This window comes from Astatotilapia calliptera, chromosome 15 (genome assembly GCF_964374335.1).
Source record: "Astatotilapia calliptera chromosome 15, fAstCal68.1, whole genome shotgun sequence".
NCBI classification, from domain to species: Eukaryota; Metazoa; Chordata; class Actinopteri; order Cichliformes; family Cichlidae; genus Astatotilapia; species Astatotilapia calliptera.
In genome coordinates, this window is record NC_137436.1 from 4,371,237 (window position 1) to 4,383,253 (window position 12,017).

At 42.4% G+C, this 12,017-nt stretch overlaps 1 protein-coding gene across 3 annotated transcripts; it reads right to left on the reverse strand.

Annotated features, from left to right (window-relative positions):
• Positions 1 to 1,185: 1,185 nt before the first annotated feature.
• On the reverse strand, positions 1,186 to 7,183 carry bmp2b (bone morphogenetic protein 2b). 3 transcript variants are annotated; one of them, XM_026142517.2, is made up of 4 exons: positions 7,033 to 7,183; positions 6,676 to 6,845; positions 5,356 to 5,723; positions 1,186 to 2,453 (listed from the first exon to the last, which is right to left on the reverse strand). In XM_026142517.2, exons 3-4 carry the CDS (start codon positions 5,708 to 5,710, stop codon positions 1,552 to 1,554), a joined length of 1,257 nt encoding a protein of 418 aa, XP_025998302.1. In that variant the 5' UTR covers positions 5,711 to 5,723; positions 6,676 to 6,845; positions 7,033 to 7,183; the 3' UTR covers positions 1,186 to 1,551. The 3 variants fall into 3 exon arrangements, with proteins under 3 accessions (XP_025998302.1, XP_025998303.1, XP_080145727.1); XM_026142518.2 differs by having other exon boundaries at positions 6,676 to 6,827; positions 7,033 to 7,177; XM_080289601.1 differs by having other exon boundaries at positions 6,953 to 7,153.
• Between the last annotated feature and the right edge of the window lie 4,834 nt (positions 7,184 to 12,017).

Here is a 12,017-nt window from a genome sequence, read left to right on the forward strand (position 1 = left end):
ATGTTTTGATTTACATCTCCTATATAAGTAACAAGCGTATCTTTGTTTGACGCACATTTGTTTTTGAAGAGAAAAAAGCCCACCAGGAAACCCTTGAATAGATGATTGAAAAAACAACCGCGTTGGTTTTCCATGCGAGCGTAAGCATGTGTCTGAGATTGAAAACCAACATTCCACGGTCCCAATGTGCGCTCACATAAAAACAGTCTATTTAGAGCATTTTGAGCTGCCTTGTGATCCCTCCAAACCCTTTCTAATGCAAACACAGCAGAAAACGCAGTCAGTCAAACTCTTTCACTTTTTCATTATCTGATCTGTTATTGTGGCTACACTATAAATTCTCATCTATTCTTTATGGAGCAGTTTTAGTCCGTTTGCTTTAATCTAGATGGAGCATTGTTTCTTTTATACTAACGTTGCAGTATAAAGAGCCAGCCGCGCTCATTGTCTTTGTGAGGAGACCATGTCTCTTGCGCTCTTTTTCGGGTCAGTGTTTGTGTCCTTTGCTGCTGCTGCTGCTGCTGTTTTGTGAAACATTAATTTTCTTTGATTCAGTGCTGAAACACATTAGAGCCTTCTGACTCAGAGATGACAAAGGAAGGCAGCCAAACTCAGAAGTGGGAAGAATCTGTCTGAGCATGTGCAGTATGTGAACAGGTGCAGGTGTGTGTTTGTTTGTCTTCGTTAATTAAAGTGCCAACAGAATCTTTCCTTTTTTTTCTTGGTGAAGGTCTGTTAGTGTGTCTGTCTGCCATAGTCTCAAATCTCACTGTAAATAAACCTCGTGCCCTGTCAGACCTTCCACAGAAGGGCTGCAGTTTCACTTTTTTCCCCCTCCATCTGATAATATTGGTCGGGAGCAGAATAAACATAGACGTTAAGAGAATCTTCCCAGGGATCCATGCAGTGACATGTAAGGCATTAAAAACACGCTCTGTTTTTATGAGCCTCCCGTGGGCATTTAAATTGTCTGTGACCCTACAACGTGCTACAATTCATTACGCCAGTGATCCTATCGTTTTGCCTTCAAAACCTCCATTGTTGTTGGTCTCCGATTACTTTTAGCAAAATAGTTCAGTGCTTGGTTTGCAATCAGTGAAATATAAGCTTCTTGTCACGTGTTACGTTTTCGCAGGTAATTTCTGTCAGAAGCCGATCGTGCAACACTGGAGTGACCACGGGATGTTTTTTTTCACGATAAATACACATTATTTATTTACAAATAAAGTGGTTATAATAGAAATAAATACAAAATAGAAATCTGAGCATTATACTTCATGTGGTATTGCACCCATTTCAAAATGTACATCGGAAATACATTTTCAAAACCAGTAAAGGAATATTCCTTTGATTAAAATATTTATTTTTCCCAACCTTATGTAGACATAAATATATTCATATATAGTTTCTTCTTCTTCCGCAATAGCTCTGTTTTCTGTTTCTTTCATATAAATAAATGTCTTCATTGGGAAACTGGGTGTCCATGATAACCTCTGATCTCTTTCTGCCTCTTGTGCCCGCTCGCTCTTTTCTATCCGTGCCACCTGTTTCTCACCGGCAGCCGCATCCCTCCACTACCATGTCTTGGTAGTTTTTCAGGATTACTTTCTCAAATTCGTCCAGGTAGAGCAAAGAAATGGGGCTGAGGTCAGTGGGCACACAACAGGCTCTGGGGATGTTCGAGTTGACTGAGTTGACAAGTGTCTGCACAATGGCGTGGTTAGTAGAATTGAGGTGGTCTGCTAGGGGGAAAGGACATTCCCCATGGCAATAAAAGGCATGGTAGCCAGGGGGTGCCACTATCCACTCATTCCAGCCCACATCACTGAAGTCCACGTACAAGGCATGCCTCTTGCAGCTTGCCTTGTGCTGGTGCTTCCTACGTTGTTTGCGGGGTGCTGCTTGCCTTTTTTCCCGTTTGTGGAGCACTGAGCCCCCGCGGCTGTCGTGGCCATATGTCACAAGCAGCGGCCGAGCCTGAGGCCACGAGTCCTGGTCCTGGTGTAGCGACCGGCTCACCCTGACATGTTTCCTGCGTCTGTGGGCATCCTTGCTGTCCATCTCCCCCTCCTCTGGGTGAATCACCTCCACCAAGAAGCCGTGATTGTGGCCATTCCCAGAGGTCCAATGAGATATAGCGGGACTGACGTCAAAGCTTTCCCAGCGACTCAAAGAGTCCTGCACCATTCGAGTGTCCAGCAGACGTAGTAGAGGTTCCTTGCCCTGAGTGGCAGGAACTCCAAATATCTCATAAATGTTGATACGATGGAGGCCACTAGCAGGAGTACTGTCACTAATGCTGCTTTCGGTGGGGCTTGCAGATCCCATGACCTGATCCCTGTAAATGCGTAGCTCTGCAGAGGTGATGAGTTCCTCATTTGGAATAGAAGTGAGATTAAAGTAGAACTGCTGTGTCGTTTTGCCTTTTAGGCTGGCCAGCGCCTCCATAGACTCTGTAAAGGACAGAAGAGAGACAACCATAGGGTCAGGATCAAGCCAAGAACGTATTAATTTCATACATGCCTAAGAAATAACATCGAGTGGATCTAGTATATGGATCCAGCCAAGCTACCACATGGTTGTGTGAGTGATTGCATGCGGTTGCATGTATGACTCAGTGTAATAGCAGGGAAATGCTCATGGGGATGTAATACAGCGATTAGTGTCATGCTCATAAATTCACCTGGTTAAATGTCAGAAGATGAAAGCAGTGCGCTTCCATCTATCGATAAGATCACACACGCTAGTCAGCCAGACTTCAAATGGCTCATTTGCACTGTGAGAATTGGTTGCTGCGAAATATTTTCATAAGTACACATGAAAAAAAGTTGCACCATATACTGACTTCATCAAAAATGAGAATGGCCAGAAGAAAACTAAAAAGGCCAACTGTTGCGTCAACATTTATTTATAGTGTAGATGTTGCCAGCGCTGGAGTATTTCTTTTATGCGTCAAGGTATTAAATTTAATAACTAATTCTGAAATTACAAGGACTTAAGTTACAATTAATGTGACGATAATAAAAGACAAATGGAAAGTAGAGTGTATATAAACTGTATACAGTTAAGATCTTTGTATACCCGTCTATAGTGTACAGTAAATGACAGAAGTCTTAGTAAAAGCTACAATTTTCTTTGAGGCAGCCCTCCCACTTTGAACTCTTACTTTATGAAGATCACAGATGATGTATAGACACACTTTTTAATCTGTTTGGTGCAGCGCCGTAAACACAAACTTTGAACTCTTTGCTTTTTCAAAGGAGGTATTTAGGAAATTCCACCATCTCATCCTAAATCTCCCTCCAGAGGCACAAAGACCTCAATTAGGCCCATCACTCCTTATTTGATGTGGGAAAGCCCCCTGTCTCTTGTTCCCCCTCCTCTGTCCCCAATCCCTCTCTTTCTTTCGTTCCTCAGCTCCCAAATCCCCCTTTCCCTCTGTTCTCTTAGCCCCAAATCCTCTTTTCTTTCTCTCTCCTCCTCTTTCACGTCTTCCTCAATTTCTTTCTGCAACAATATTCTCACTCTCTCTCGTTTTCTGTTCTTTGAGGTTTGGCTATGTGAACAAGTCAGGGCCTGTCACAAACGTGTGAACCACAGATATGAGTGTATCAACATTCCTAATTTCTTTTTGTGCTGCATGCCAAAACATAAGATAAAGGCTAATGCTGGGTCATTCATCAGAGACGTGTCTCTGGCAGCTACTTCCTGTGAAGTAGTGGAAATGTTCTATTTGGCATGGGAAATGGTTATTTTTGAAAACTGATAGCAGTGAAACTAATTATCCTAGTGAAATGAATATCAGGCAGCAGATGTGATGAATGATTAGAGCAGTTTGCTTTGATGTGCTGTGTTTACATCTGTAGATACATGCTTATTATATGCAGCAGCCATCAATTGCGTGTCTCTTGACGTGGGAAGATGAACAACCCAGCAGCTCTGTTAGCACGGGATGAAAGGGCTGGGGGGACCTATGTAAACACAGCCTGAGCGCATTCGTAATGGCCAGTGGTGTCAAGGTGTGTTGGCCGGTTGCAGAGGTTTCCAGTAGCTGGCTGGGGGCAGTCACTCAGCCCAGCTGCCCAGGCCACGGTTGTTTGTAGTGTGTCGGTGTAGCCACTTGGTGTCATTGCACTAGGCCTCTGGAGAGCACCCAAGCAACCACTCAACCACCCCTCTGACTCACCCCTGATGGAAACTTCCCCAGTTAAACACTTAGAACTCTGTATGAGGACTCTGTGTAGAGCCCCTATGGACACAGTAACTTGTATGCTTTGACAAATGGAACATAGACCTTAAGATGGTGAATGGTGATAAAGCATCACTATATGTTTGACAGTAAACACTGTAGTGTTTCATTTTTATCATGCGTGAGTCATTTTAATATCACAGCCAGGTGCAAAAGACAATCTAGCCTCAGATCAATAGAATATAAGTAAACCATCATTTTTATTTTCTCAGCTGCTGTTTTTTAAGTTATAAAAGTCCACTTTATTTGTAACTCTGTGCAAACATCTGTGTAGTTGTTGAACTTAGTGCACCTCATCCAGGATTTAGTGCCAGTCTTATATATATATGAGCAGCATATGTTATCTTTGAAGTGCAGCGAACTTGAACTGAAACACTAAATTCAACAAGCAGTACCGTATCCACCGTACAAGCTAAGTGAGCAATTATAGTGTTATTGGAACATGCGTAATGGCGCACTGCACGGGCACAACGGGGATTTGGAAAGACGAATAAGGCGGGTACCCCCCCCCCCCCCCCCTTTTTTTTTTAACCAAGAACTAATTTCAGTCTTGTTAAAAATGACTCAGAATTCAGTCTGACACGATGACTTTGTCATAATGCGTGTTAGTATAATGTCATGTCGTGTGTTATTGAAGTAACAGGGTGATGACTATCACCTGCGCAAAGGCACACCGCCCTTTATCCTGCTCCTGTGGTGCGTGTCTGGAAAAACTGTTTTCGGAGCCCACGCAAACACCATCAATTATTAAGAAACAAATTACTCCAGGGATACCACCTCCCTTGATGTTTTAAAACCTCTGACAGCAGCCCCAGGGGGATGTTCGGTTAAATGTTGCATCACAACATATGTGAGAGGTAATTAATTGCGTACGAGATGCTTGTTTGTAAGTCGCGTTACTGAGTTTTAGGCAATCCCGAGCGTATTTAAGAGTAAGTTGTAACTTAGACGCGTGTCACCTGTAAATGACTAAACCTCTATAAAACAGCGAAGACTCTGAAGTTCAGTCTTGACGCACTGAGTCATGTTTAAATATAGGTTTGGGTTGTCTGAGAGAGCCGAGAAGCTTCCCGGCTGACAGGTAAAGGTATGTCACTAATACATACCTTCATGGTGAAAGCTTCTAATCGTGTTGGCCTTGCTGGCGGCTCTCTCTGCGTGTTTCCCCATGCTCTTGGGTCGTTTGGTGCTATGGTCTCCGTTTGCTGAATGCATACGGTAAAGGTCCACCATATACTGCGGCACCACGGCTTGCTTACTTGGGGTCGGCCTGCGCCCCAGTCCAAACACATTGAGAAGCCGAAGCTCAAAGTCGTTGAGGAAGCTCTCTGACTGCTCTGGGGTCTGCTTCCCGGATTCGCTGTATTTCCTCCGGCCGACCTCGGGGATTAGTCCCGTAGCACCTTCCAGCAACACCTGAGCGAGCAGCAGTACCATGAGAGAGCGGACCACGGCGACCATGATCAGTCAGTCCCTGTGGAGAAAGTTGATTTCTGTCAATACACTGGCGCTGAGGTATTGACATGAGGTAGACGCGGCAGGGACCTCACTGCAGCATTCCCTAAACTGTGTGATCCCCCTACACAGTCGGAACGATTGAAGGAAATCAGGTTAAAAGGGAAGACAACGCTTCACTTTGAAGTGGGTAAAAAGAGAGAGAGAGCGAGAGAAAGACCCCCTCCGGCAATATAGCGCGTCAAAGCTGAAAGAGAAGTTTGGTCTTAACATGAAGTGATACATGAAAATATCAAGGTGAAGAAGCTCTGAAAGAGAAGAACAAAAAAAAACAACAACGAGGGACTGACTCAGAAAAAACAAATCAAAGGGTTTGCGGAGAGAGATCAGACAAAAAGTCTCCAATTAGAGGAGATAAGAAATCACGTTAGGGGAGGTGATATGAAAAAAGAAATGCAAGTCTGTGTAGCCCGACAGATCACAAGAAGCATCAAAGAATACAGTGAAGGGAAACGGGTTAGTATGCACAGCAGCAACAGATGCAACCAGACGGTGTTACAAGCGTCTGTTTGCAGGGGCTTTGACGGTCGTGTGTAATCATAAGGGATAGAGTTACTTCAAGAGGCTCGCAGGTGTTAGATCTGACGTGCGTACCAGATGTAGCCCGGGACAGGACATCAAAAAACATGAAAAACCTAAGCATCATCTGAGCAGCACGACTTCCAAAGAAACGACCTTTTTTCTCTTCTTCTTTTCATAGTTTTCTCCGTGTGTAGGAGAACGCTTTAACTTTTACGCACACACCCTATAATCACATATAAACCAAGAACTAGCAGGGAGGGGGTCACTTAGAAAGTAAGCTTTTCCTCGTGTAGCAAGTTATTGTACAAACATTTCATTTTTTTTGTTTTACGCCAATTAAGTACTTCAAGTGTTTATTAAAAAGAAAAAAACGTGAGTTTTAATTTTACCTGACGAGAAAGCGCTGTGTCCGGTCGTCGTTCCACCTTTGGGCTCCGATAAATTCCACATTAATTCGTGTTTAATCCACGTTGCTTCTCCTTGGGGGACCAAAGACAGCCCATAGCCTTCGCCGATCGCCTCTCACACATATTATCACCAGCTGCGAATCGGGTTAGGTCTTGGTCAGTCCCGAAAGGAAAAAAAATTATGTGAATTCTACGAGGAAACGGCTTCGCGTAGGCATAACCGATCTAAGTATAAAGAAGCTTCTCTGAACATCTTTACCAGCGAACAGCTGCCTTCTGCTAAAACTGAACTTTTCTGCGAGAGAGGGAGAGAGAGAGAGAGAAACAGGATAAGCGGACCTTTAAGTGTCGCTCTTTTGGACCTTGTTGCTGCGAGTTGGAGAGCGCGTCGCCTCTCTTCTGTGCGCCGCGCTGGAGTGTTTGAATTGATTGTTGCCTTCTCTTCCCCCAGCGCTCTTTTTGTCGTAGTGATGTCACTAAGGGGATGTCAATCATTTGTCCACAATAAAGCACCTCCTGCGGACCTCTACCCCTGAGGCTCCAAACGTTTTCATGACTGAAAGGCTTGGACATGTAAAATCTCCTTTCCCACCCCTACCTACCCTCATTATACATCATTGAAATGAAAACGAAACAAGAGACAGAAGAAATAATAAAGTCAAGAGCAGTTAAAATCATGCTGTTGTTTTTCCAGATTGTTCTTTTTAAATGCTTTTTAGTAGCATCAAAATGGCTTTTGACAGTCCCTAGATGGTTTAATGCTCATGAGAATTTGACCACCCCTGAGCAATAACATGTCAGCTCCTGCTGTTACATAAACACATTTTTGACCAGTGGTGTTAATGGCTGGATCAAAAATGTTTAGTTTTTGGATTAAGTCTAACAGATAATGGGTTTATAACTTGTTGCTTTAGTGGTTTCAGAGGATTAGTTGCTGCAAAGTGACTGTCACATTCTCCTGCCGAACTTCACTTTGTGTGAATGTTTGTGCATGTGTGACTTATTCACGCTTCCCCGCTGGCTGCATTAGGCTTTTTCATTCTTTCCAATTCGCAGCGCTTTATCAATATATCTGTGGCAGCTTTGGCTGCAAGAATTGCTGTCTTATACTTCAGTACTGCGGAGGAGCCAAGTGATAAAATCTTGTAAGAAAAATTTCCCAAGAAGGCAGTAATGTTTTCACTAAGTTTATAATTTAGAGTTCACACAAAATTGCATCTTAAAAAGGATGACCAGTTAAGCGAAACATGTACGCGCACCGGTTGATTTTACTTTTCTAGGAAAAGTACTTGGTTCTTTTGTGTAGCCGTTGAAAGCATGCATGGGTAAGGGAAATTTTGCTGCTTTGTTTTTAGCCTGAGGGGTTGTAGTCAGTAGCATTGGTGTTTATGTGATCTCCATAAAAATAGCCCCCACTGAGTTCCTCTGCTCTTATCATTAGGTGATAATGGTGGCTGTGTTTGGGCCAAAGCACACTGATTTCTTCGCAAGATAGCGAGAGATTAAATCCCACAGCGATCACAAGATATTTGTCTTCTTTTAGGACAGTAATATTTTATCAGGGATAATCCTGGATCATCCACTTAGCAATTAAAACACGGCAAGGCCAATGAGTGTGTGCTGCTGTCACAGCGTTCCCTTTCCATTTCTTTGCTGCGTCCAGGACTTGAGAGTTTAACTTTTTTGAGGTGCTGAATCTAATTAGCTTCTTTGAAATATACTTAGCTTATTTGGATCTTATTATTGTTTTGATAATGTATTTATTCATCAGCATCAGCAAATGGTGACAGATTGTGATGCAGTCTTTTTCATGGACTTTAGTTCTACTACAGGTCATTTATTCATAAAGATTTTCTCCATTGTTATGTTAATCTGCTGGCAATTGGGTCTGTGTTGTTGCCAAAATACCACTTGGTAAACCTAGTGGTAAACCCAAATCCAGGTAAAAGCTGCATTCAGGCTGCTGTAGATTGCAGGATAAGTCCTCCCACAGCAAGCTGTGAGCATCTTTAATTACTCGAGTGACAGGATTAGAAACAGAGGGCCTTATCTGATTATTTGTCCGTCTTTTTCTTTTTGCAGGGATTTTTGTGGTTTCACTAAATGATCATGTCAACGTTTGTGTGTGTTTTGAGGGCATGGACATGCATAAATTGTGTGTGTGTGTGTCTTTCCTTTGGCTCAGCTTATGTCAGGCCAGTTCTGAGGAATGTGCCAAGCCAAGGCTGTTGAGGGACTTGATCAGTGATGCCCGGGGTGTTTTGAGAAGATCTTGTGGCTCTGACACTGTATATGTCATTGCTTATCATATCACTGCTGATCTAATTACATGCTGATTGAAAGGACAACATCACAGAATGAAACCTTCACGGCCAGAGAGGGCGGGTAGAGATATGCTATCTCAAACTCAAATGAACGACCTACTGAGAGAGTCTCTGAGAGCCTTAAACTTTGACTTAGCCAGACACTATTAACTCAACAACCACCACTAATGGCATGCTTATTTCTTCTAGCAAGTATCTGTTTATTTGTGTTTGTAGTAAATATTCTTTCAAAGTTATGGAATCAAATTCAAGGTCACATGTGCTCAAATGGCTCTCTGCTGTTTTAAAGACCTACATGCACTGCTGTGCTGGTTCCACTGCTTATAGGAAAAGGAGAAACAAGCATGTGAGCTGTACAGAGTTTCCCACATGTATGTTTAGCTTCAGCCCCATGCTTTTATAATATATGTTTTATTTCTTTAAAATACGTAAAATCTTGGAAAAGTCCCTCTCCAGACATTTATTAAAATCCAAAGAACATTTAAATGTTCAGAAGCTGTTTTTTTGAAATGAACATAAACCCTTATGTAAAAAAAGGGCTTTCCCTAATTTAACATGCATATCAATATTGGTCCATGCCTGCTCCCTCATCCTCTTTCCACTGGATCTGTGAGCTTCACTCATAAGTTCTCTTGCAAAATGAAGGAAAACATAGGTCCAGTTGTTAAGTAGTAGAGGAAAACCTGCTGCTTAAACTGTAAATCAGGAGGTCCAGAATAAAGAGAAGGTGCTGTTCAGCAGGTCAACAGTCAGAAAAAGTCAGAAATCAAGTGACAGTTATTAGTTAGTAGCAGTCGTTTAGCTGTAAAACTAAACTAAATGAAACAGTCTCTCCTATATAGACGTTATGCGTGTTGGACTCAAATCATATTCTGTTATTAAAGATAAGGTTGTCACTTCTATTAGTCCCCAGCCTGTAAGTTGGAGGGATTGGTTCCTAATGTGGGTGTTAGCACATCTGTGTCCATGAGGGTTGGTTTGGGTCTAAGTGATCTACATTTTTGTGACTGTGGACTCATCTTTGGAAACTTTGTATTATGTAAACTATAATTGCAAGGTGGACTTCAATGGGCTTCACAAAAGTACAACAGCAATGACTACATGTCCACAGTGTCTCCAGCTGCCCATGTCCACAGCAGAGTAAAGTCGTTGCTTTAGGTTTGTTATGCATGAAACCTGGCTTTCTAAATCCATGCTTTAAAACCTGTCATTGCAACACTGCACTCTTTATCTCACTCTCTGGTGTGCCCTGGTGTGCCTTCTAGCATATAAAAACATCACATTGGCATGTTAACAAGGTTGAAAAAAGGTTTTCAGAAAGTAACATTTCTAGAGACTGCAGGTACAAAGCAAATAAACACAATTTCAAGCTGACACAACCTAAATTTCCCTGATTTTTTTTTAAAGTCTGCAATGACCCACATGCAGGTCAAAAACAGTGCTGTCGAGCATCTGTCCATCCTCATAACAACAATTTAGCTATAGACTGTTGTTATCAGATTAAACTGGTGGTCTTGGAAATCCTTTTGTCCCAGTCGTAAGGACTAATATGACCAGTCTCTGATCCGACCACTGAGGCCTTAAGTCTGTGCTTAGAATCAACACAACTGAAAATTCCCAGACTCACAAACACAGTCGCACAATCACCGCATTGTCCCTGGTTTGTGACATCTTTTCTCTCTTTGAGTTAAGAGTTGTTTTCCCCCAAATTCTATATAAAAAACGACTGCCTTTGTTTGACAAACGGACGGTAATATAAGGCTAAAATTCAGGTTAGACTGGAAGAAATAGCAAGTTTAGGTTTGTGTTATAAAACCCCGAGACCCCCACATGTACAAATGATACATTATGTAATCATTTAAAAGTCATATTTCTTATTGTTATGCTCCATTTATCATTCAGCTTTGGGGGAAATCTTCTTTTCTAACCAGAAACATAATATACAGTAAAACACCACCATGTACTTTTGCTTCATCTAATAGATGTATCTTTTTTATGGAAACTCCCTTATGGCAGAACAATGTGTAATACATGGCACTTTTAAAGAAAGTATAATGAATGTATTGAAGGGGAAATGTTTGAGGTTATTTGAGAGAGATGAGGATAGTGGTGTTTTAACACATAGATCCTGTCAAAAAAACCCAGAAGAAGACATGGCTTATTGTCCTCACTACGGTGCTGTACATGCTCATTTGTTGTCCCGTGGATGTGTCTGTCTGCACATGTTATGGTGGATGTGGACGGCGCAGCCTTCTCTTGTCATCACGCACATTCCACAAGTAAGGGGGCAGACAGAGCCCCGAGATGACACTGCAGATCTAACTATTAGCCTTTCACCTGCTGTTAACAGTAGCTTGGCTAGACACAGGGCCTACATTCCTCTGCCTTGATGTAGCCAGATGTAGTTTTAACAGACTGTATGTGTGTCCCCAGGGAGATAATCTTCAGAGATGTTGTTTGAAACCAGGAAACAATTTGTTGTTATGACTCATCCCTAATTAAACTGCAAGGCAGTGGCGTCTTTTTAATTTAGAAACCAGTAATATCTTCATCAGTCCACGTGTTTGACAGCAGAAGCACGACTGCTGCACTACGCTAAGCACGTGCACATGGTGCATGAAAGAGATTGTGGCAAAATGGGACACATTTCAAATAGGTTTGTCCCAAAATGGAAACCCACCAAGGTCAGAGACGGCCAGCTAGAAAGCCAGAGTCAATATTTATGGATACTGAACATGTGGCACGCTTCTCTACCCACTAATTTGAGCAACAAGTCCACCTCCAGATTATACGACCTCTCAGAGATCACAAGAAAGGGTCCAAACCTTGCTCGCATGGTTCAAATATTGAGAAGTACGCTGAGGTTGGTCGCACACAAGAAGCTGTGCGTAATTTAGCAAATTGGCAGAGTGTTTATTTGTTTGTGATTTAATTTCCTGTGTAAATAGGGTGCAAGAAAGTTTTGATCAGCGAATCGTGGTTGCTCCTTCATCCACAGAA